Here is a 24,916-nt window from a genome sequence, read left to right on the forward strand (position 1 = left end):
TCAGTTAAGCATCCAGCTCTTGATCTCAGCTCAAGTCTTGATCTCAGGGTCATGGGTCAAGACCCACATTGGGAGTGGAGCCTACTTTAAAAAAAAAAAAATTCCCTATCCGCCTCTAAAATTGGACTTCGGTCTATATCCTTACTACTCCTCCCAACAGCTGACTCACTCTGGACCATTTTCTGAGACTTTGAGAGTCTGTATTTCTTCACATGTAAAATGTAGGGAATACCTATCTAACTCACAGGCTTCTTGAGATTAAATGTGATGGTATAGGTACAGGAAATCTAGCGTGATCCTGGCACAAACAGCAGATGCTAAAAAATAAACACTGTGGCCTTCCTTTTGAAGCCACAAGCAAGAAGGATAATTCTACGCTAAAAAAAAAATTTATATATTTGGGGAAATTAATGAGTTCATTTGATTATGTAATTTTTCTGCACAAAGGAGGCTACCTCCCACACAAACTGGGGGAAAAAAACATCTAGTTTTCCTAAAACACAGGTACAAACTAACAGAGCTGGGGGCAGATGAGAGCTTTCTATTCCAGCCAAAACGTACACATTTGCATCTGAAGTACCGTTAATATAATGGCAATGTCTTTTTATTTTTTTTATTTATTTATTTATTTTTTTTGTCTTTACTGATATCTTTAGAAAACCCTTTTCTAGAAATTACAGTTTTGGTGCATAATTTAAAACAATCAAAAGCAATTTTGCTAATGATATATCTAACTCCCTTTGGTATGCACAAAAGCAGTAATTTAGTGGTCAGAAAATAAACTTAATTCTCCATTCTGATGCTATGAAGCAGTGTGTACAGCTGATTTCTCAGATACAAAACACCCATCAGAAACAAGAACACCAACAGCCATCACTGGCGCTCTATTAGAAACATGACCTACTTCTCCACCAGAACACTGACATCTCTCCGCTTTGGGGAGCGTCAGCCCAACCCCTCCGCCCGGGAGGATTTTAGCAAAAGGTCCAATCAAACGCTGCCAAGAGAGTCTGGCTCTTAATCGTGTGGCATATTTGATGGTATTTGAGGAGAAGCATCGAGACAGCGTCTTGACTGAAGCCAAATGCATTCCCCCCACCAAAACCGGACCCTACCACGCCGGGCCAGAAGGAGCGGGGGGCGAGCCTCGGAAAGGGTAGAGCAGAGCACTCAGCCGCGGGGGGTTCCACTCAGCCCCTTAGCTGCGGGCTCGCTGTGGGCACTGCGAGTCGGGCTTCCTCATCTCCGGGGAAATGTGGACCAAGCCCCAGGACAGTACCTCTCTGCCACACAGCCCGCACAAGATAAAACCGAGGTGCTCGGCCCTACTCCTAAAGTCAGGCTATCACAATTTCACTGCAATCTGCAAAAGGAAATGTCCACCAGTGGGTGAAAATCCTACACCTTTTGGCACATTTCCCACAATGGAATATTTCAGAGCCACCGCAAGGAAACATGGTCCTGATACACAGCAGGAAAGAAAACGCTACACACAGATGTAAAAATACAGCTCTGTAAGGAAAACTGCATAAATGTCATGATGTACAGACGGAGAAGACCGGGCCGGGGGGGAGGTTAAGACGAACACACGCCTCTAGGGAGAGGCCAGACGAGGGGCAGGCAGGGGGAGACACCGGATTTTACAGACATCAGAAAAAGCAGTGAGATCAGAGTTGAGTTTTTAAGCCTTTCACTTGTATAAAAAAGAAAATAAATAAATAATCTATAGAAAAGCTTACTTTGTCGGCCCCACTGGGGAAGGAGAGGGCAGCGGCCGGCCTCCCTGGCACCAGGCACAAGCTCTGCGGCTGACCCTCAGCGTGGAACGTGGCGTCTGGGGGCTCCTCTTCCCAAACTCCTCTCTTGCCCTGGTTTGTGAACCTGAGCGTGTCGCCCTCCGCGGCCACGGTCTGCACGGAGGCATCTTTCAGCTCCCGCGTGGCTGCTTCACCTGCCCTGAGCAGCCGGGCTGTCCAAGGCGACCTCGGGTCATCACGGGACTTGGACGACGAGTCGACATGGGCCAGGTGTCCTAGTTCACCTCCTAGCTGAACGGCCACCGGCGTCAGTGACTTCTCGGTCTTCCCATCAAGGTGTTCTGCGGAAACTCCCTGCTCTAGCGAGCGCATTCGTTCCAAGAGCAGTTCACGCAGCACTTTCAGGAGGTCTGGCCTGTTTTTCCAAAAGGGAAGGAAGTGGGAGAACCAGGTTTCATGCCGTAGCCTTGTGCCCCGCCCAGTCTCCCAAGTTTTCTCCACTGACTGGCCCGACGTCTGTCTAAACCACGCACCATGTGCCAGGACCCACAGCCCAGGATTTTACCCCAACCACCTCGTGACCCCCCCACCTGGGGATCCTGGCAGGTCTATCTCACGGAGAAGGGAATCACCTGACACAAGTACCCAGCAAGTGAGGGCCCGCGTGGCTGTGCGGGTGCCGGCTGGGCCTCAACGGGAGCAGACGGGTCACCAAGTACTGCCAACCGCGAGGTCCACCTGCCCCCGGCCCAGTCCTACATCCAGGGGAGTACGGCCCGGGTGGCCTGGTCACCCAGGTGGACCCTGTGCAGCCAGGGCCCGGGACACAGGCCCTCAACGAAGGGATGCTGCGAACGACTCGTAATACAAACAGCAGTGGCTTTGAAATCACACGAAAATGGCTTCAAATTCTAAGTCAGAGATTCTTTGGAAGTAACGTAATCCCCCTCCAAGGACGGCAACGAGGATTAAACAAGAGAGCACAGAGGGAGCGGTACCTTCGTGTCCCTGGCCACCTGCCCCGTGCTCCCATGGAGCCCGCCCAGCTGCGGCAGCGTGGACACTGAGGACGGCACCCGGGACACGAAGAGGCCCGTCTGGGGTGCTCCCTGCCTCTCTCCACTGGCCTGGGGCTTCCTCAGCGCTCCTGAGGCCCCCAGCAGGGCAGTGGGCAGGGGAAGCCCTCAGACAGTGGGGGGAAGAGAGCTGCTGGGACACACGTCCCCCGTCCCGCCTTCACAGGGCCAATGGCACGGCACCTCTAGGCCGTCCCCGGCGCTGTCCACAGCACGCAGGTCATGGACCCTGACTGGCTTTGCCTCTGCTCCCCGGGGTCACAGCCCAAAGAGACCACGTGTACCCAAGCCCTTACTTTGGGCTCCGCTTTCCTGGGAACCCAAACTGAGGGAGCTCGTAAAAGACTAGGGCGCAGTTCAGAGGAATGCCTGTGTTTCCTGTGCCGGGTGCCCGACGGACACCGAGGGGGCAAGACCACCTGCGAGGACTTAGCCTGGTGTCGGACACGGACATTGAGAAATCACTGCTTCACGGGGTCAAAGGGGGAACAGGGGCCCTGTGCAAGTTTAGGGGGTTACAAAGCCCCGATCCCGGGGTGCCCAGCCTGGGAGAGGCAGGAGATGCCAGAGAAGGGATTCTAGAGGCGAGGGGAGGTCAGCCAGGGCAAAGGAAACGGGACGTTCTCGGCATGAAAGCCAAGGTGACCAGGGAGGAGGCGCAGCTGGAAGCGAGGCAGGGAGAAGTCCGCGTGGGGGCACAGGGGAGCCTCCGGGCAAGGCTCTGTGGCACGGGCGCCACCCGCGTGCCGTGCGGCAGGACTGCACAGGCTCCTGTCCGGGGGTGGCGGGAGCACACACTCCGCCCCTCCCAGGCCGCTCTAAACACCCGTGACAGCAGAAGAGGCATAACAGAAAACCCCGTAAGGGGCGCTACAGGCCTCAAAGTCAAGGCAAAATTTGTCCAAACATGAGAAACTGAGGAGGAGAGGCAGTCAGGAAAAAAGGGGGCATTTGCAGAAAGCACTGGGGCCAGAAATTTAACTCCCCTATGGTGGAGATCTCCCGGAGTCCAGGGAAAAGTCAGGGGCTCCCCCCACGGGAGAAGGGGGGCCGGGGGTGTCCACACAGGCAAACCAAACCTGCACGCACAACCCACTACGACGGCGGACAGGCCACAGCCCAACGTCCACACTCGAGAAAATCAAATTAATAAGGCAACCCGAAGACCTTCACATAAGTATGTGTAAATCACCTAAAAAATAAAGGAGATGTTTGAGCTGCTACCGTTTCCCACCTGTTTCTCACTAAATAAAAGAATTCTTCAGTTTTCCTATAAAAAAATAAAGACTTAAAAATAAAAAAGAAGAAAAAGGACTCATTTAAGAAAGAAAAAAAAAAAAAAAAAAAGAGAAGAAGGAAACCAGGAAAGCGCCAGGAAATGGTGGGCGCAGGGACTGGAGCAGGCGAGGACGGAGGGAGAGGCGGGCAGGAGGAGGGAGGCCGGCGTCCGGCCGGGCGCGGGGGACAGAAGGGGCCCTCGGCCGCGCTGCGCTCTCTTCCCTCTGCCGATCCTCTCGCCTGCCTCCGGCCCGGGACCGACGCTCGGCGCGACGCCCGATGGCCCCTGCCCTGTATCTGCGCCTGCGACACGTGACCGGGGCCGTGAACCCTCGAGGGCAGCGGGGAGGCCCCACTCCCATCCGGATCCCACCGCCCAGCTCTGGGGCAGGGGCGACTCCGTTCAGACCACAGCTTCGGCACACGGAGGCACGGGAAAAATTAAAGGTTTGAAAAACAGAATTTAAATGTACGGTACATTTTTTCACTTCGAATATGGAATCATCTAGCCTACACAAAGCATCTTAAAATTTAGTAAACCCAGACTTTAAAAAGACTGCTGGCACTTTACGCATGTTAAACTAAATTTTCCTTTCCTCTCCTTCCCTTAATATAGATTAAAAGTAATGACAATTGCTATTCAGCCGGCCAAAGGAGGACCGTTATTCACCACCAAACAACATACAATAAAACGCAGGAAACAGGCTTTACAGACGGGCAGTAAAAGGCGGTGAAAGAGGCCATTAGACTATACCAAGGTGGGGGTGCTGTTAGACAAACCCCTCACGTGTGACTTTGCTAGAGATCTGCGCAGCGGATCCACCAAGCCGTCGCCGGATCAGGACCTGTTTAACGGTTCGGTCAAGGGTCTGGTCAGAGGCGCAGACACCGTTTACACGGCCTTCCCAAGGACCTGGGCCGCGGCGCGAGGCCGTGGGGGGCCGGCAGCTGCGAAGCCCGTGCGGCGTCGGGTCGTTAAGCACGCCAAGCACACTCGGGCCTCCCCGTGCGCCTGGGGGGTGGGGCCAAAGCTCACCCCACTTTACAGATGAAGAAATGGGCTCCGAAGACTCAAGATCCCCTAGCAAAGCGGCAGAACAAAGATCGGGGCAGCCCGATCCTCCTGAGCCCAGGGGTCACTATACCCTCTCCAATTCTCCCCATTTACCTTCTGCTGTGATGCTGAGCTTCTAACTGTCTGCACTGACGCTTCGGTATTTACCGAGCACCTCTCACCTGCCACCACGGCAGTGGGCATGCGTGGTGAAAAGGAATCAGGGGCTCGCATTTCATTAAGACGACATTCGTCCACGCCTATGTCGGTAACTAAATCAGACAACGTACAGCAGTGATGAGCAGGACCATCAGCCGCGGGAGGGAGGGAGGGAGTCCTGAGACCACGTGCAAGCAGGACTCCTGTTAGTGCTCAGCAAGGACCTGTCCACAGGGCGGATGTGGAGCTGAGACACCACCAGTCACATACATACGGCAGGCAGAGGGACGGCTGGTGCAAAGGCCCTGAGGTGTCTGAGGCACAGAGGAGCTCCGTGTGGCTGGGGGGTGGATGGTAAGGACAGAAAGAGGCGGGCTCCAGGGTGAGCAGCTCTGACCTTCCTGTAAGGGCAATGGAAGTCCACTGGAAGGTCGTACGCATGGAACAGATATGATCTGACCTAAGTTACAAAACGATCACTGGCTGCTCTGGGGAGAGTGGACAGTAGAGCAGCCTGCGCTGCTGGAGTCCAGGCAAGAGACGGTGGCGGCTGGGACAGGAGGGGACTCCCAAGCAGAAGAATAGTGTTTCTCTGACCAATTAAAATCCTGGTTGCCCAATGAGTGTTTGTAAAAGACTCCTCCAGAAGGTTCTCCAATGGCTCTAGCGCTTCCTAGCTACAGGAATGTCAAGTCCCCAAATGTCAGCTCCCACGTTTATAAGAAAGAAAACAACATGAGCAGCGCACAAAGCTGGTGTGAGGGTGAACTGAGGCTGGGCCTATGGTGCCCAGGGTGTGGGCCAGAGGGTGCAGACCCCGGAGGGGCCCTCGGGAGGGCCTGGGGGGCCACGACTGCACCGTCACGGGCTTCAGTGGTCCGGTGCGAATGGCAGCTGTGCAGGGAACAAGACAGGGCCACAGACGTAGGCCGGCGTAAGAAACCCTGTCCTCACACTGCAACTGCCAACGCGGTCTGGAAGCTGTGGAGCAGAAACCTACAGGGAACAGGTAACTGAACCATAGATGTCACAGGCTGGCCTGGCAGGCGGGAGATGCTTTCTTTAAAATATGTAGTTAGGGGTCCACATCTTTAAAAATCAAGAGATGTAGGATACAATTTGGGGCTTCCACCGAAAGCCTGGAAGGCTGGGAGCCCAGGTGCCCGTACCACTCTGTCGCGTAGGGCTGAGAGGCTCCGGCCCAGTAGAGGGGGCACACGTGCCCGGGTTCGCCACATGCCCCCGCGGCCGCCATACTTTCCCCAGCTCAATCACCCAGGCACCTTCCAGGAGGTCCTCAGAGGGTGGCATCCCTACTCTCGGAGGGGACACTTGGGACCCTGACATGGAGAAAATCCTCTGTCTCTCAAGCCTTGACTGTGGTCACCAGGTCCCTGTGATAATAAACCAGAACGGCCCTAGACATGTGCCCCAACAGGACGCGAGCTAGAGAAGTGTGAGATGCCAGGCACCGGGGGCGGGTCAGCCTGCCTGAGCTCGAAAGCAGAACGGTCCGGTCCTTATTTCTTAGCTAAGCCTCTGTGAGGCTTGGTGCACCAGCAGTGCAAGAACCAGCAGGGGTCCCGGCTCCTGCCAAGAGTCACGGGCAGGAGTTCTGGGCTCCGCTTCTCTGCCTCCACTGGAGAGAACTGGACAGTTTTACCGGACGCACAGCACCTGCCTGCCAGGCTCCTCCAACGGTGCGCCGTCTGCCTCCTCACGCACGAGAAGAGGTCGGAGAGGCCGGGGCCCTGAGAGAGGGAGGCGCGGCTCCGCCCGGCAGCTGTCGCCATGGTCTGGAAGAATGTGCAAGGGCGACAGTCTCCTCCCGAAGGGTTAATTTTAAAAATACAAAATGTACTGAATGTTTCTCCTTTTCTGGCTTAAGGCAAACCCCCGACTACTCCCTCACAGAGGACGGACGACGCCCAGCACAACGAGAAGACAAACCAAGCTCAAGCTCAAGCTCAACGTAACCAGCGAGTCACAACCACAGCGGCAGCTCCTGAGCTGGTGCAGAACCTGAGGAGACTCCAGGGGGGCTGTTCCTCTCGCCCTCCCCAGGGCTCGCGGGCCGACTCCAGAGGAAAGCTTTCTTCCTCTCCGTAACGGGCTCGCATGCGGCTCTGCGGAGTCCCCTCCCAGCCACCAGCGCGCAGCCTAATTACTTAATTGCATGACTGGCAAGATTCCTTCCAAGACGTTCCAGGGGCTCGCTCAGCTAAATTCCACGGCACCACCATCTAAATCCATTTAGCAAAATGAGTTTGTTCTCCCCTCAAACTCGAGAGAAAAAGCAGTGCGGGGGCCCCACGTCTACCTGGATTCCAGGAACAACGTGGCCTTCTCGTTGAAAAAAGGGGCCAGCAGGTTCAGGAGCTCGCCTTCCTCTAGACTCTGGTCTCCGGGGCAGCCAGGTGTGTGGGCTCCATCGTAGTCTAGGATGCTAGAATCTGTGTGCCTCGAGTATCCGTTTTTGCAGCCCCCTTTGGAAAAGTCCTCCACGACCTGCAAAGCAGAGGATGCGGTCAAAACACGGCCCCTGGAAGAGAGGAGGGCCGTGCGTGGGGGAGAAAGGGCGGAGGCAGCGACCGAACGGGCAGCGCCAGCAAGCCTGAGGGCAACGGAAGCGCAGCAGGCAGGGCAGAGCGCGGCTCCGGCTCGCAGGCCCACACGTGCCCTGTGGCGGGGCGGGGAGGTGCCTGTGCAAGAGCGCGGACGGGTCACGCCACTTCTCCTCACCCTCAGTTCCCTGATCCGCACAACGTGGAGAGTAACGCCACCTCCCAAGGTGACCGTGAGAATAAAGTGAGATGACTGCCTCACCTAAGGTCCTGGCACAGTGTCCCGCCTGCCACGGCCATGTCCCCTCGCCCCCCGGCCCGCTCCTCGGGAGCCCAGGCCATGCCTGACGCTTCAGACGTCTGTCATCTACCTCTTGTGATGCATCCTCCCCGCTACAAATCGGGAAAGCGCCTTACTCTTTACAGAGACACGCTAATTAACATGACTTTGATTGGTCTCATTAGGAAAGTAGAGAGATCCTAATTCCCAGGGAGCTGTTATTTACGGATCCATCTTCTGGGGTCACTGAGGGCCCCAGAGGAGTGGTACCAACAATGTGCCGAGTTAAAGCTTGTGTTGGGCATGCCCGAGGTGCTCCAATTAGCATTCTTTCTAAACTTCTTCTCCCAGTCTATAAATAACTGCCCTCGACTTCATTACTGCAGGTGGCACGTACACTAGCCATCACACCCCTCTCTCACACTTGTAAAATGATTAAGATTATTAAATGGAAGACAAGACCCACACAAATGAGCAGTTATTTATAGGGTCTTGTTTGCCACCAATCTAGTTATTACGTCCATCTAAATAAGTAAGTTCCAAAGAAAGGAAATGTGGACTATCGTAATAAGAAGAGTCATAGCATTTCCTGAGCACTTCGTACATACCCTTCTATGCACTAATTGAAATATCACAGACACTCCAGCAAGGATGGATTATCTTCAAGGACCAAAAAACCCGGGCTGAGGGCCTACGCAAGGGTTAACTGAGGTCACAAAGATGAAGACCAAGACTCAAGACCTAATTCCAAGATCCCCACTTTGAACTGCTTTGCTTTCCAAAACCACCGACATTTTGATGATCTCACACTTGTGACTTCAAGAACTTCAACGCCTGGAAGGTTACAAATGCCAGACTGCAGCCTCCTCTGTCCATCGCATCCCAGGCTTTCAGGCTCTTTCAACCTCGGGAGAACGTTTGTCCCAAATGCCCAGTATCAATGTGACTGGAGGAACGTTCTCAACGATGCCCACGTGCCACCACGCGGGGCTTCAGATCAGGAGACTGGAGAGGGCCCCGAGAAGGGCGTCCTACGCTGCAGCGAAGTGATCTGGGACTCCACTGAGCGCAGCTCCTGCAGGGGAGGGGCTCCCCTCCCAACTCGGTCACTCACCTGCCCTGCGCCCTGGAGAGATCCTCTCCCCTCACAGGGCTCCGTCTCCAACGCAGACAACAAATGGGTCGGTTAGAGCGCCACAGGTCTGACCAACTCCAGCAGCCGATGCCTGTTACTCTCTGACAACAACCCTGTTTTTATTGGCAACTCCTGGTCTCGCTGTTTCTCAACTGGCTCTACCACCCTGTTTGGAACTTACGAGAAGGAAGAGACCTAGCGTCTCGGCTCCCCACTGGCACACAGCAGGTGCTCGACACGGGCAGAAGGAACGGAGAAGCCAACGGATTCACTCCAAGCAGGAAGGCTGGCTTGGGCACAGAGAGGGGAGCATGGAACTGGGAGGTGACTGCCACGTCCCTACCTTGTCACTCTGCTCCAAATGCTGGTCACTCGGGAAATTATTCTCGTCATCCGCTCCAATTCTGGTCGTGTCCTCATCCTCCTTGCTAGCCAAAAGCTACATGGAGCATGGAATGGTGTGAAAATGCAACCCAAAAAAGTGTGCAGCATGAATATGCATGAGTAAGTCAGTGATGTCTTTTTTTTTTTAATGCAAAACAAAAAACAAACCGAAAAGGAGGCAGAAACGAATGCCAAAGCCAATGAAATAAAAATTAACCAAAGTTAGAGATGCTAGTTCTAGCAAATCACACACAGCTGCCTAGAACCAAGCATAATTGAAGGACAAATTCCCCAAGAAATGACAAAAGCCATTTCCCCCTGCCCTTGCAGGGCCTTCCCCGAGCTGCTGTAAATTGAATATGCTGTCTGTTGTGCCGCTGCCATTCCTGCCATGGCTAAATTCACTTTCAGATTATATAAAAGTAACAAGATTTTGGAGAAAAGCTATTGATGGAATTGAAAACATCAAATAGCAAGAAGGCAGTAAATGAAATTTATGCTGTGCCCGATTTATGCATCACTTCTCCAGTTTAGCACAGGGCATAAACCTCTTCTTGGACTGTCACACACCCGAGATGGACAGTCCCCACAACGCCGTCACTTTGCTGACAAAAAGTCCTCATCGCTAATGAGTATCGAGCTGGCCTGACGATAACTTTATGCTTTGGAAATGAAGAACGTTTTTTTTTTTTTTTATAAAGATTGCATGAATCCCTAATGCTTTAAAGAAGTGTAAATCCCAAAGCTTCTGCACTCTGCACTCCGCAGAATGGACAATACGATGTTCTCAAGGGGGCCAGATCTCAGCTCGCTGGAAGAGCAGAACTTCTAGTCCTGGGACACCTGGATTAAAGCAAATAAAAACAGAGAGGACAGGTGGCCACCCAGGGAGGTCATCAGTCAAAACTGGTTCAGAAATTATACCAAGCCTCACCTCACCAATGAAACTGTAAGTTCCGCGGCAAAGTGTCAAAACCACAAACCGGGCGCTGAGTCACTGGCCCGGGTGCTGTTGTACATACGAGATTTCTAAGGTTCTGTCGCTACAGTTTTATTTACAAATTCCTACATTTAGTCCATACTTTCCGCAGACCAACTTAAATTCTTCTGACCTTCCTTTTATAGGAAACCCTTATTTTGGAAGAAAGCAAACCAAACAAAGCAAACTGACTTCATTTAAGTCATTTTTATAGAAAACTTTCCAGGACCAGAACACACTCAACCTGACCATATCCAAATCTGTCATCAGGCTCAAACAGGACTGATGACCTTACAAATCAGAGCTGTAGGGGCCCAACGGGGGCTCAGTGGTTGAGCATCTGCTTTTAGCTCAGGGCATGACCCCGGGGTCCTGGGATCGAGTCCCACATCGGGCTCCTGCATGGAGCCTGCTTCTCCCTCTGCCTGGGTCTCTGCCTCCCTTTCTGTGTCTCTCATGAATAAATAAAATCCTTAAAAAAAAAAAAAAAAAAAAACTACTGCTTCTAAACTATTGACCATTAAACAGGCTAGCTACATGTGAATATACTTACCAACGCATAAAAGTTTCCACATGTGGATGAGGTGCTTCTCTCTCTCTAGTGGCATCTTTCCTCATTATTAAAACATTCTCAAGTGATAAGGACCAACCAGGACTATCAAACTTGTTGGTGGGCGTACAAAAGGTCAGACGACTGTGGAAAAAGTACTGGCAGTATCTTCTAAAACAAATAACCCTGTGGCTTGGGAATCCTACTCCTGGGTATTCATCAAGAAAAATGAAAACCAATATCCTCATAAAGATCTATGCAGGAATGTTCCTACCAACTTTTCATAATATCCAAAAACCGAAACAACCCAAGTGCACATCGATAGCCGAATGAATAAACAAATTTTAATATATTTACACACGATGGGAATGCTACTTAGCAATAAAAGGAACGTGTGGCTGGTTCACACTACAACACGGATGAATCCCAGAAACAGAACGCCGACAGAAAGCAGCTTCACACAAGAGGGAGTCTACGTGCGGACTCCATTTATGTGGAAGCCTAGTGCGGGCAAAACTAGCCCATGGGGGACACAAGTGGGGGCCTGCGGGAGCCGTGGGAACCCAGGAGGGACACGAGGCGTCCGGAGGAGGCGTGGGGTACAGGGGGACGCACATTCGTAAGACTTAGCGAATACGCAGTTGCCATTTCTGTATTTCAACATATGTGAACTCAACCTTAAAGGAAAAAATAACCATAAACACACCATGAAGTTAAGATGTGTATGTTGAAGTATTTCAGAAGAAGGAAGTGTATTTGTAATCGTGGTGGAACTTAGTCATTTACATTAAAATTTATCAAAAAGGTAAGGGGGTGACGATGGAAACCCGGGCGGTGTTAACAGGACAATCCAAGGGGGGGGGGGGGGTACGTGGGTGCTCACTGTCAGGTTCTTCTCACTCTGCTGTGTTTAAATTTCTTCAGGCTAAAATGCTGGGGGGACGTGTCTCTCATCTTTTAAAACACAAAACAACAACCGCGTCTCTCTGGCTCCCCAGCAGCTCCGGTGGCTGAGCTCTCGGCCCCTCTCCAAGCTTCCCAAGAGAACTGCGGTCCCAGCTGCAGGTGGGAGGTCCCCGGGGCCGTCCCCCAGGGGACGGAGCACACGCCAGCCCAGGGAGGGGCGGCGGGGAGCCAGCCGCGGGCCCCGTGGGTACAGGAAGGGCCCCGTGCGTGGAGCTGAGAGAGACACGGCTTACCCCAGGGCACTCCAAGTCCAGGTACCGGGAGTCTCTCCTCAGTCCCAGGACCGCAGCCACACCACGGCCTGAGCAGTGAGACAGGATGAACTTTCCTTCCTCTTTACCTCCGCTGACTTGGTCGAAATTAAAAGTAAACTCAATTTCCACCAATGGCCAAGAAATTAAACGTGTGGACACAGAGAAATGTCCCTCCTCCACATGTGAACGCCCCACTGGCAACCTCTGAGAGTACCTGACCCTCGCAGACACTGCCCCTCTGCGTCCCTGCGTCCCACGCGGGTGGGGCGCCACCCCGCCCCCACGTCACCGCCTGGCGCCCAGGCAGCGCTGCCGAGAGCCCGCGCCAAGGGACAGTCTTTTAAAGTGAGAGCTGAGACCAAAGGACCAGGATCACCCCTGGTCCTCCGCTCCACACGCTTACGGGAGACGCACACTCTCGGGCCCCAGGCCAGGCTCACGGAACCGGAGCCTTCGTTTTAACGAGACGCCAGGAGAGTCCCACGCACGTCGCACTTTAGGAGCTCTGCCCTACGGTGCCACACACACGACCCCGCACAGAGTCCGAATAAGGCTCTCGTCCTAACTCCCCCTGACTGACTCCAAACAGTGAACTAACCGCTCTACTGCGCACCTACTATATCCCAGGCACCGTGTCGAGGGCTCTTTATAAATCATGTAAAATTCATAATAACTTATGAGGTCAAACTCTTAGAAACCTCGTCCTTTTAACGAAATCCAATCTGCTTCCGACAAACTCCACTTTATCCTGCTACTAATAGCAGAAGTTAACAATTAACAAGCACCTCCTACTTCTGAGCATTACGTCTGTCCTCGGGAGTCACACCACCTTTATTTCTCATTCAACATAGCAGCCAGCCCTTCCAATACCTGCATTCAATTACATGATGTCCCTCAATCCATGTTTTCCCTCCATGCCAAAAAAATAAATAAAAAAAAAATCCTAGTTCCTAGCCCTTTCTAAAACTGATGATGTAAGTAAATAATAACAGACTAGCTCTTTCCGTGCACACACACGTAGCCTACAACCCGCCCGAGGGGACAGTTCCGCACATCACACGGTTTGTGGTTTGCAAGGCTCACGGCCCCAATCACGCCTGCTCATCAATTCTCAACCACGTTTTCTATAATGTGTAAGTTAATAACCGGTAAATAAACATAAAGAAGGCACCTGGGTGGCTCAGCCGGGGAAGCATCTGCCTCCAGCTCAGGTCACCGTCTCAGGGTCCTGGGGTCGAGTCCCGGTGTCGGGCTCCCTGCTCAGTGGGGAGTCTGCTTCTCCCTCTGCCCCGCCCCTCCCCGGCCCTGTTCATTCTCTCTCACTCTCTCAAATAAATAAATAAAATCTTTTAAAAAAGTAAAAATAAGCACAAAGAAATAGAAGCAAACTGATCAGAGATTATTTTAATGCCCTTTAAAACCAAAGGACACCTGTTCTCAGTCTTTTCTGTTTTCTAAGTGAATTGCTCATGTGCAGCAGTGAGCACTGTCCCAATCAGCTGGAGGGAATCCAAGCCCAGGCAACCATTCTGAGGACAAACCTGACAAACTGCACCAAGGGCCTCCTACTACTTATACCCTTAGTCAAACTCAAAGTTGCAGGGGGAGCCTATAGGAAATAGAGTTACATGCCTACTTTATACCTGTATCTACCTATAGACCTAGAAATTACGTATCTGGGAATACAGTCTAAGGGGAAAAAAATCTAAACCCAAACCCAGAAAAAGATTTGTGTCCGAAGACACTCATCAAGTAATTTAAGACAGCGAATCACTGGAAATAATCTACGTGTCCAACAATAATGCAGCAATTAATTAAATTTCAGCTCATTCATAAGATAAAACAAGATGCTGTAACCTAACAGCAATTGAAAAAAAAAAAGGAACAAAACCATATATGCATTGTGGGCCTGCACGTGTCCATATACACAAACAGAGAAGGAAGGATTCCAAATGTCAAATAACTGTACGTGTTTTAAAGTGACAGGATTCGGGTAATTTCTTTTCTCCATTTTAACCCGATGCTGTTGACTAATTAAATATTAGAGAGAAAATACTGAATTTTGAAAACACAGAACAGATTCGCTTTCTCCCCTCCCTCTTCCTGCTTTGCAGGCTCCGGGCAGCAGGGCCAGTGCCCAGCCCCCCCGCAGGCCCTGCCGCTCAGAGAGGCCACGGGCAGCCCGGGCGTTTCCAGGCCCCATCAAAGGGGAACCACACGCACGCCCAGGGCCCGGCAGCGTCCCGTCTGCGCCATCCCACCTCTCCTCCCTCAGCTCAAGGGCCCTGTGGGAACAGCTCCCTCCCGGGTGGCTCTTCGGACCTTCCCATCCTATTCATGGAAGACGGGAAACCGGGAGCCAGGACGCAGCATCCAGAGAGAACGTCAAGGTGAAGTGCAATCTGACAAATGGCTCATATCTGAACCGGCTGGTATGAAGATCTCAGAGTGGGAAGAGGAAAAAGCCTCTGTTCTCCAAAGAACATAATGGGACATTTAACAGATTTTTGTTCAAAGGGCAAGTGAACAAACAAACTTGCCATTTACGACTCCAATGAAGTAGGTGAGGAATGAGCTGCTTATTAAAGATGCTGCCTGGGAGAAAACAAACCAAGAGACTTATTTCTCCCTAAACGGACTGCAGATATTCTTTGTTTCCAAAATTAGGTGGAGCCTTGGAGGCTAAGATCCATAAATAACACCCGCTCCGTCAAAGAGCATGGCCAGGCCGTGCAGCATCTACCCGAGGAGCACAGCCTCCTGCCCGCTGTGGCCCCAAGGCCCGCCTGGCCTGGCCCGACGCTGCACCCTGCAGCACCTGTGGGCCGACTGGGGAGCCCGGGCCCGCGGACAGAAGGGCCCCGGCCTGGCGCCAAGATCAGCTCTGCCCGGCTTGGCCGCGGAGGCAGGGGGGCGGGGGGCGGGCATCAGGGCTAAGGGCAGCGACGGCCGGCTCTTCCCAGCGCACGACTCCAAGCTCCCCTGTGGTCCGCTGGCCGGCCATGGGGGGGACAAGAGGGACAGGGACAGGAGGGCCTCACAGCGACAGTGGAGGCCCCCAGGGGGCCAGGCGGGCTGGGGCGTCCCTCGTCTCTCCTGAGGCGGAGCGCTCCCGGAGAGGCCGAGGACGCGGCCCCCAAACCGCAGGCCGCCTCCCGGTCCTGCCCAGACACCCGATTTAACCCTTGGCCCCCCGGACTTTCCGAGACCAGCAGCAGAAACCCCTGCGGCGGGCGGCCGGGCGGGAGGGCGCGGGACAGGCTGGCGGCCCCCCCCCACGGCGGCAGAGTGCGGGAGCTGGGTCCGCGTGGGGGGCGACACGCATGCAGTCCCACCCCAGCCCGGAGGCCCCAACCGTGAGGGGGTGCACAGAACTCAGATTAACCCAAAAAGTAAATGAAAATGCATTTATGCATTTGTTTTCCGATGGTAAGGGATTCCTTAGGACGGCCGGACACGCCCCGAGCGACCTGGGCGGCGTGGCAACTGGCCAGGGCCCTCTGAGGCCACACGCTCAGCCGCAGGCGCCCCCGCAGCCACACCCCGGGGCCGGCTCGGGGCCCAGCACTGCCGGACCTGCCCGCCGTGTCCGCGCAGACGTACCCAGGGCGGCTGCAGGCGCGCGGGCCGGTCCCGGCTGCTCTTACCTGCGACTGTGCCGCCGACCCGAGTCTGTCCCCGCCCTGGGCGCCCATGCACGAGAGATCAAGCATGGTCTTCTTCAGGTGCTGGTTGTCCGCGTGCAGCTCCCTCACCAGCTGTATCAGGTCACTGACCTGCGGACGGAGCAGAGGGAGACGGGCTGCCCACCAGCCGACCTCGGCCTCCCGGGCCCCGGCCCCTGGCTCCGCTCAGGGCGCGCTGAAACCCGCAGCCGCACGCCTGTGTTCGAACCCCCGCCACCCCTCCCGGCTGCTGCGGGAACCGGTCGGGATCGGGCCACAGCTCCTACTTGAGGACAAGCCCGGGCGGACGGCCCCGAGACGTGTCAGGGGCCTCCCTCAGCACCGACCTTCGCCGACCGACCCAGCGACGTCAGTGGTGCTCATCACCTTCAGTTACAAAGCAACTCACAGCTACTCAAAGACGCCACAAGCTTCAGCCCTTCATTCCCTACAGACGTCCTGAGGGGGGCCAGGCTGCCGGACTCCTCCCACCTCCACGAGGAGCGGACACAGAGAGGCGGAGGGCCCGAGGCCCCAGGCGGGACGTGCGGGGCACCGCGTGACGTATAAGGACGGCCGGAGGGCCTGTCCACGGGGGAAAGGGCAGCTGCCTCCCCACGGGCCAAGCGGGCTGCAGCTGAGACCCCGGGCTCCCAGCCCAGGGCTCCTCCCTCCGTGCGCCCGGGTCCTGCCAGCCCAGGGCCACCACAATCAAGCACTACCTTCCTCCCCTCAAGCTTCTACCCCAACGGCTAGTGATTCTGCAGACGCCTCACTGGAGGAAGCGTCAGCCCCCCGACTACACAGGAGGCGTCCAGCACCGGGAACCGCGACGACACCTGGGCCCCACCAAGGCTGGGGTGAGAAGAGCAAAACGCCCCGGCCCTGCAGACAGTTACTAAGTGCCAAGCACGCCGCGTCCTTCCCGCCCCTACACGTCGCCACAGGAGGTGCTCCCAGCTGCCCTCACCGTCCCCGCGTCCCTGAAGAACCTTCAACAACTGAAACGCCTCAAGGCTCCTTGTTCCACTCCTCCCCAAACACTCGAATTCTCAATTCTCCTTTCTATTTCTAACTTTTAGTTGCTTACACCTACTGGTCTCTCTCTCTCTCCCTCTGCAGAGAAGACCTCCACCGAGACAAACTCCTAGTCATCCTTCAAAACCCACTTCAGGCCTCACATCTGCTGAAAAGCCTCCTGTGAGCCAGTGAGCACCTGCAGCCCCCGAGGACTCCCCTCTCCTCCTGTGCCACGTCTGCTACCTCTGCCTCGCCCACCCACCTACCGGGGCAACCCCTGCACCCGCACTGCAACCACCTGCTGACGTGTCTGACTGCTCTACCGCAATGGGAATTGCTCCAAGGCAGAAACTGAATCTGTCATACGTGGATGATAATTTTATAACAAACTGTCTCCTCTGAGCTCACAGTTCCTACTCTTATCAGTGGCTGCCAGAGTCTTGGAAGTTCGAAACCACTCTCATCACACCAACAATCAACAGATTGAGGAACCTGGTTCCCAGTTTTAAAAAAGATTCACTGATCAAACCTGGGTCTTCATTCTTTCAGAAAGCACGTGTTAACTCCCACTATGCGTGGAAGGCCCTGGAACATCAAAAGTAGGTGAGATACAATCACTAACTTTAAGATGCTCGCAGCCTGGTGGGGATTCAGACGAATAAGCAGGTAAGTCCAGATCAGCGTGAGCACGCCGTGCCGCCGGCGCGAGAGGAGGGAGCGACCTGAGGGGGGACTGCACGGCATCCGCTAGGGCACATCGAGCCTGGGCTGGTCCCAGGAGGAACAAAGGTCGAGCAAAGACAGGCAGCGACAGAGGGAAGAAAGGCGAGGAAAGAGGCTTTCAGAACCTTACACCTCAGATCAGGAACCCGGGAGGCAACAAATAACCAACCAAGGGCTCAGAGTTCACAGGTCAGTACCTTTTTCTTAAGTTCTTCTTGAGAAAAATGCTCCACTTGAAACCGATTGGGCTCTTCAAGGCAAATACTCAGGTAAGATGTTTGATCACTGTAAAATGAAAATGGTTCTTCTGCAAAAAGAAAAAAGGGAGGGAGAAGAAACAATATTAGAACCAGATCCTTCCGAGCCCAATCCTAGTACAGCCCCGTACGGAGGGAGGGGACGGGGTGGGGGGGTCGCTACGAGGGGGAGTCAGTACAAACAGGGAGTTGAACGTTCCATCTTTGGAGCAAAAGTAATTTTCCCTCTTTCTCTACGGGCTGGTATCTCAACGTGTGGTTTCGTCGCGGGCTGCGGCTGTCGCTGCGGCCTGTTCTGAATTATGATCTGCATACCAAGTGCTGTACCTAGAGACCATTCGGAGTGGCACGAGCGAATGGTGATTTCAGTTTAAATGAGGGAGTGATTCTGTTTAGGAGCGAATACAGGAAAGTTAGACGTGACCCTCAAGGGCGGCGCTTCAGGGAAACAAAGGTGCCTCGTGTATTTCTTAGTGGCCCCGGAGCCCTCTGTGGTCATGAGCTCACCAAGTGCAGACACGGCTGCTAGATCTAAGATAAGGGGACCTCCGGCCACCTGCATAAAGGTCGACTTCCTCTGCAGCAAAGGTCGCATCCCCATGGGGAAGGAAGGCTCTGAGGAAGGGCGGGCTACATCCTGAGTGACGCGTCTATAAATACGATCCCACTTAACGATCTGGGGAGAAGCGCCGATACGCCTAGTGCACTGGGAGGAGCCGCTCCTCATAGGAAGATGCCCTGGCTCGGACGTGGGTACATCAATCCCACCCCACCCCGAGCCACAGCATCTGCATTTGTAAAATGAAGTCAACACCTACGCCAGCCAAGGGGACGAGCGTCAGGATCAGTGATGAGCAATGAGGTGCCTGCTGCTGTGCCGTGTACACAGCAGGTGCTCCTGCTCCAGAAGGGTCAAGCCTACCACTGCAATTTCCAAATTTTTTTGCTCCTATGTGCCAGGCACCAGGCTAGAGACAGAAAGGAAGAGGACACTAGCGCACTCTACGGGCTCCAGTTCCAGCGAGTGGAGGGCCGGGTGTGGCTGCGACGAGCACGGCAACGGGAGGACCACAGGCCCCTCACCTCGGAGCCCTCCCTACGGAGTCGCCTGTGGCGGCGACAATGCCGACGGCAAGGTCTCAACAGGAAGCAGCCATCTCAGCGCCACGTGCCCATGCGGCCCAGACTCCGCAGCAGGTGCCCCGGCACGCAAACTCACACGATGCGCTGAGCCCTCCCACGGAGGCCGAAGCGGACGCGCACAGACTGGGGGGCCAACATCAACACGGTCACCCCGAGAAAGGAACCCAGACGAAACCCTGTAGGCTCCTCATCCCCTCGTTCAGCCAAGAGAGCACCCACCTTCCCGCCTCCGAATTTCACTGATCTGCTCCTCCAGGGTCTTTTGTAAATTCCGATAGGACAGCACGTCCTGCTCCAGTTGCTTCCGCAAAGTGAAAATGCTGTTTAACTCGGCCTGCAGGCTGTTGATACTTGGTAAAACAAGACACCAGAAATTTTAAGTTTTTATTTAAACTCGTTACTTAACATGCAGAGTAAAATCTGTGTAGAATAAATATAGTGACTCAACACATCCATACCTCACCCGAAGCCACCAGCAGTTTTTAAACAGACCCATTTGCACTTTAAAATACAAACGCCAGCAAGCCTCCCCTTGACTATTAGGTCATCAGTGGGTCTTTTTTTTTTTTTTCTGGTTATAAAAGTAAAGACATGTTTACGAAAAATTTAAAATACAAAAGCACAGGAAAACAAACACTACCATGGTCCCCCTACCCATTAACATGTGGCAGGCTACATGCCCTTTCTTCTTTTTTAAGACCCCGGCACCACCACTCACTGGCACCAGATCATCTCGGCAATTCTGGGGAGACACAGGTCGCTCCAAGGCAGGAACTTGTTGGGTTCCCGCGTGCAGTCACTCCCCACGGGACCCACTGTGGACGTCGCGTAAGCTCTCTGTTTTCAGGGCCTCAGGGAAGCAGGACGGCCGTGAGGATGGGGCGCTAACACACTCGGAGCCCTCTCTAAATCTGGACCCAAGTAGGATAAACATTTCATCCTAACGATCATATTTCTATCCTATGCTCGTCAGGATAAAAAAAACTTAAACAATCCAAATACCAAAGAATTGTTTTGTTTTGTTTTTGAAGACTTATTTACTTGAGAGAGAGAGAGAGAGAGAGAAAGTGCCTGGGGGGGAGGGGAGGAAGGGGAGAAACCCAAGCAGACCGTGCTGGGCGCGGAGCCTGACATGGGGCTCGGTCTCACCACCCAGAGACCACGGCCTGAGCCTACATCAAGGGTCTGGATGCTCGACCAACCGAGCCACCCGGGCGTCCCCAAATCAGACAATTCTTGATGTAAGATGTTTATCTACGTACGGCAATCACCACCAAAAGGCATTTGAAGCTTCTGAGCAAACCGGAAGGGCTCTGCTGCCTCAGACGCCAAATGTATTTATTCAAAGTAGGTATGTGTCCGTGCGTGTGTGACGTGCAAACTGTGACCTTACCTGTCCGGGTCCTGCAGGGACTTCACCAGATGAGCGTAGATGTCCCGCTCCTTCTTCAAGACCCGAAGCAGCTCTTCATAGTCTAATTGTTGCTTTTCCTGGAAATGACAATGGGCACCTGACATGAAGGGGGGAACCTCAAAAGCGTACACCCTGACATGATGCAGATGTGGGCCGTTCACAGACCCAGGCCCTGATGAGGCCACGTCGGGGCACCACCTGCAGGACGCCGGGGAACGACGGGCACCACGGCCCCCAGCAGAGCTCCCCGCTGCGCCCGGGTCTGGACAGCAGCTATAAAAGGAGCATCGCGCACCCGACGCACCCGGGGCGAAACCGCTGCTCGCTCGGTCTACACTACAGAGATGGCCTTCCACGCTCGCTCTTGCTCCCAAGACAAGAAGCCCGTCAACCCACCCTGGTGTCCGGGACAGGGGACTCACACTCCAACAGAAAAGGTCCAGCGAGCCACGCGCTAAAGCGACCGGAGCCGGATCTCTGCTCCTCCCCAGCCCTGTGACCTAAGGGAGAAGCTAAAACCAGCGGGTCACGGTCTGAAGAGTATCGGGACGCTGACCGAGCCTCGAACGGCCCAGGATGCGTACTAACGGCAGAGGAGGGACGAGGGCGCCACCTGACAGTCCTGGAAGCCAGCTTGCCCAGCCATGCGCAGGCGTGAGCCGTGACCCCTCAGGAGGGCACAGGGCGAGGACGCGGCCGCGCAGGCGCCTCCCTGAAGCCGGGCGGCCAGGCCATGCAAGCTGAGCCCGACGCGAGGACGTTGCACTACAGGGCTGGCCCGGACGCTCGAGCAGCCTGACGGGCACGAGGGTCAGGGGCAGCCCGGGAGACTGTCCCAGACTGCAGACCGGAGCCCCGAGACCAAGCTCCGCGTGAGCCTGAAGCGGGCCCTGCGGCCACGAGGGGTCTGGGCACACGCGGCGCACCAACGTGCATCCGAGGACCAGCAGGCCGTGGAGGTCTGCTTAGTCCTGCTCGTGGGCACCGCGCTCGACGCACGACAGTGTCCTGCCCACGGGACCACACGCCGAGGTGCTCGGACGAGAGCGGCCTTTGCCGGGAGGCCTACTCCCAGGCGCGCAGGAAAACAGAGCCCGGGTCCTCCAAACATCCCCCCCATGACACCACCCCAAAGTAAGAAAGAACTCCACGCGAACTAACGCGCGGCGGGACACCTGGCACAGCGCCCCGCGCGGCCTCGACGCTCCCAAGTGCGGGGCGACAGTGTGTGGGGCGGGACGGCGGCCCGCGAGCGGCCCCTGCGCTCCACGCTGGCCCAGGCTCCCCCGAAGGTCCCATAACCGCTAGGACAGGGTCCCCGAAGCCGACGGCAGCGGCAGGGACACCGGCACCGCCGCACCCCACGGCAGTCGCGGTGCTTTCCCGGGACCGCGTCGTCGGAAGACGCAGGCACCTGTGATGCTCCAGGCGTCTCAAGTCACCTCAAAACATTGTCACCAGGACTTCCGAACCGCAGCAGCCACTGTCCTCAGCAGGCTTAGCGCAGCCGCGCCATTCCCAGAGCCCGTTCGTCAGCATCCTACGCCCGCGTTTCAACGTGACCGGTTCCCGCTACGACCCCGCGCACACCTCCTACGCTCTGAGCACGTCCCAGGTAGGGGACCCCGGATCCCCGGCTCCGGCGCCCACAGAGGCGGCAGCGGCAGCCCCGCCGTGAGGGGCGGTGAGGGGCTGCCCATGCTGACGCGCCAGCCTGCTCGTGACGAGCGAGTCACCCGGACTGCCGGAACCGTCAGGCCTTCCGTGAGTCACGCCGCGTGTCACTGGACAGGCAGCCCCTGTGCATGCCGAGTGTCGGCTCGCGGCCCAGAGAAGAGCCGGGAAGGATCTCACAGGATGACAGGACAACGCCGGCCACCGTGCTCAGCGCTCCCTGGGCACGTCCTCACGGAGTCCGTCCGCCAACCCCCGCGCTCGCCTCACCCACTCAATTCCGTGAGGAGGGACCCGCGCACAGGGGCCACCAGCGGGCCGAGGGCAGGGCAGAGGCGGGGCGTGCACCAGGCAGCCGGCTCCGAGGCCCGCGCTCCTCGGTCCACCCATCCGTGCGCCACCATGGAGGCAAAGCCCTGGGGCGCTGGACGGGTCACACTGTCACTGTCAACCCCGTAAAAGGTGGCCAACGGTGGCAAAGAACATCTGAGGGCCGACTGCTTCTTGAGCACCTGCCATGAGGCCGTGACGGCTGAGACTGCGGCCTGACCGTGCGGCTGCAGCAAGCGCCTCGACCTCTCGCTGTTTCCGGCTCCGCACCTACGAATGAAGGCAAGGACCCCGCGTGGCTCGGAGCGCCGCGAGGGGGACTCAACGAGTTCGTCTACACCAAGTGCTCGGGGCGAAGCCTGGCACGAAGTAGACACGTGGCGCATGTCGCCCCTAACCTACTCCGAGGCTCTGGAGCTCTGCCGGGTCCTCTGCGCGGGCCACCACCTCTAATCGAAGCCCAGGACGGTGACTGACCTTCCCGGTTTTCGGATGAAGAAACTGATTCTCTGAGAAGAGAATATCTGTTTGAGTCCCCCCAGCTACCACGTGGCAGCCAGCATTCGTGCTGACGTGTGTGACTTCAAAGCCCGTCAACAAGGGCAACGAGGGACTTGGGCCGCTGGCGCCGACTCCACACGTGGAAGGCCTGTGCCCGGTGAACCAACCCCTGGGGCTCCTGTATCCTGACCGCACGGCGGAGGCCCGGGCCGAGGACCGCCCAGGGGAAGGCCGGGGCCTGGAGGCCTGGGTTCTCGCCGGCAGCTACCCCAGACGCGCCCCAAGCCCCCTGTCCACCTGCCAGCCGACCGCCGCACTTCCCTTGCCCGCTCTCCCTCCATCTGAGCCCCGGGGGAATCCCCTCCCCCTCTGCAGGGACCACCGTTCACCCCCCTCGCTCACACACCGCCAGCACCTGCCAGGGTCCGCGGAGGCCAGTTCTCACCAGGAAGCCTTCCAGGACTGAGAAAAACACCCCGTCCCGGCCCCCCTGGCTCTCTGGTTCCCTTTCAGCCGAGAGCTAGCGCACCAGCCACCCGCGGGCGGGTGCGAGGGCCCCCTGGGGGCAGCCACGTCCCGAGCCAGGCACTGGACCCGCCACAGACCGGAGGCGGCCACAGACGCTGGCTGACCTGGGGATTAAGCAGCTGAGAGGACAAGGCAGGAGCCAACGTGAATCTTAAGAGCAGAGATTCCTGTGGATGCTTTGCATAATGGAAGTCAGAGTGAGTCAACGTCTTCCTAGAAGCAAATAGCTCGCCCGTGTTAAATAAATGAACTCTTCAGAGCCATTTGGGTCCCGTTTCATCAATCACCTATTCCCCTGCGTTGAATCATGCCCCATTAGAATGAAGTCATTTGGCTCCCTCCGCACAGCTGACAAACCTGGAGATCTCCTCGGCATAGAGGCAGGGGGCCAGGCTGCCCTGCGGGGAGCGGCAAGAAGCACCTGCTCAGCAGGCACAGGCCACCCCCACCCGCCCTCCTGCCCCTCGGAACAAGAAGCAACCCAGACAGGAGGCCTCTCATCCCAAAGGAGACCAAGGCTGCCACATGCCTACCGGGGTCGGCCTGTGCAGTCTGTTCCCCACGGCCTTCAGGGCCCACCCGGCTCATCTGAAACCCGTCCCTAAAACATGGGGTAAGACCCCAGAAGGCCCCTCTCTTCCATAAGCCACCCCGGGACCCACAGTGTCCCAGTAGGATTCTCTCTCCAGACTCGGATTTCAGCTGACAAGCCAGCACCTGGGACGCTGGGTGTGCGTCACATCAAACACAGGGCCCTGGAGTCTAGAGCTGCGGTGTCCACGGGGCTGCCGCGCTTCTACCCTGAGACATGGCTACTCGGCTCTCCCGGCATCTGTGGGGGCCGCCAGCGCTCCCGATAAAGGCTCCCTCTCGCTGCTGCTGTGGCCACGCTGTGCATGTCGGGCCCTACGGCTTGCAACCAGAAGAACGTCAACTGGTAACTAAGGCAGTGCAGTACTCCCAATCCAATCAGGAGGTGAGCGTGCAATCCGCCCATGTGCAGATCAGGAAAGTGGGTTTCAGACAGATGAAGTGACCCGCCCAAGGCCACAGAGCCGGAGAGAAGAAGTTCCCGCTCCAGATCCAGGGCACTCCCTCCTCTGCAGAGCTTCCTTAATGCCGTGAAGGAAACCCGTGTAATGTGCAGACCACAACCTGGAGAGGTGGCAGGCGCGTAAAGACAAAGCCCGATGGCTCCCGTCGTGGTAAGCAGGGCAGTGTGGTG

At 55.8% G+C, this 24,916-nt stretch overlaps 1 protein-coding gene across 11 annotated transcripts in view; it reads right to left on the minus strand.

The window, feature by feature from the left end:
- The window catches only part of CDK5RAP2 (CDK5 regulatory subunit associated protein 2), a 153,323-nt gene that overhangs the window by 52,311 nt on the left and 76,096 nt on the right, over positions 1-24,916 (minus strand). For 9 of the 11 annotated variants that reach the window (XM_077913111.1, XM_077913116.1, XM_077913107.1 and 6 more), the window contains 7 exons: positions 20,638-20,735; positions 19,464-19,594; positions 18,042-18,151; positions 16,084-16,212; positions 9,647-9,742; positions 7,645-7,832; positions 1,740-2,172 (listed from right to left, as the gene is read on the minus strand). In XM_077913111.1, coding sequence (XP_077769237.1) covers positions 1,740-2,172; positions 7,645-7,832; positions 9,647-9,742; positions 16,084-16,212; positions 18,042-18,151; positions 19,464-19,594; positions 20,638-20,735 — 1,185 coding nt within the window. The remainder of the gene's footprint in view (positions 1-1,739; positions 2,173-7,644; positions 7,833-9,646; positions 9,743-16,083; positions 16,213-18,041; positions 18,152-19,463; positions 19,595-20,637; positions 20,736-24,916) is intronic. The other 2 variants (XM_077913110.1, XM_077913108.1) reach the window with 1 other exon arrangement.

This window comes from Canis aureus, chromosome 10, assembly GCF_053574225.1.
Source record: "Canis aureus isolate CA01 chromosome 10, VMU_Caureus_v.1.0, whole genome shotgun sequence".
Lineage (NCBI taxonomy): Eukaryota > Metazoa > Chordata > Mammalia > Carnivora > Canidae > Canis > Canis aureus.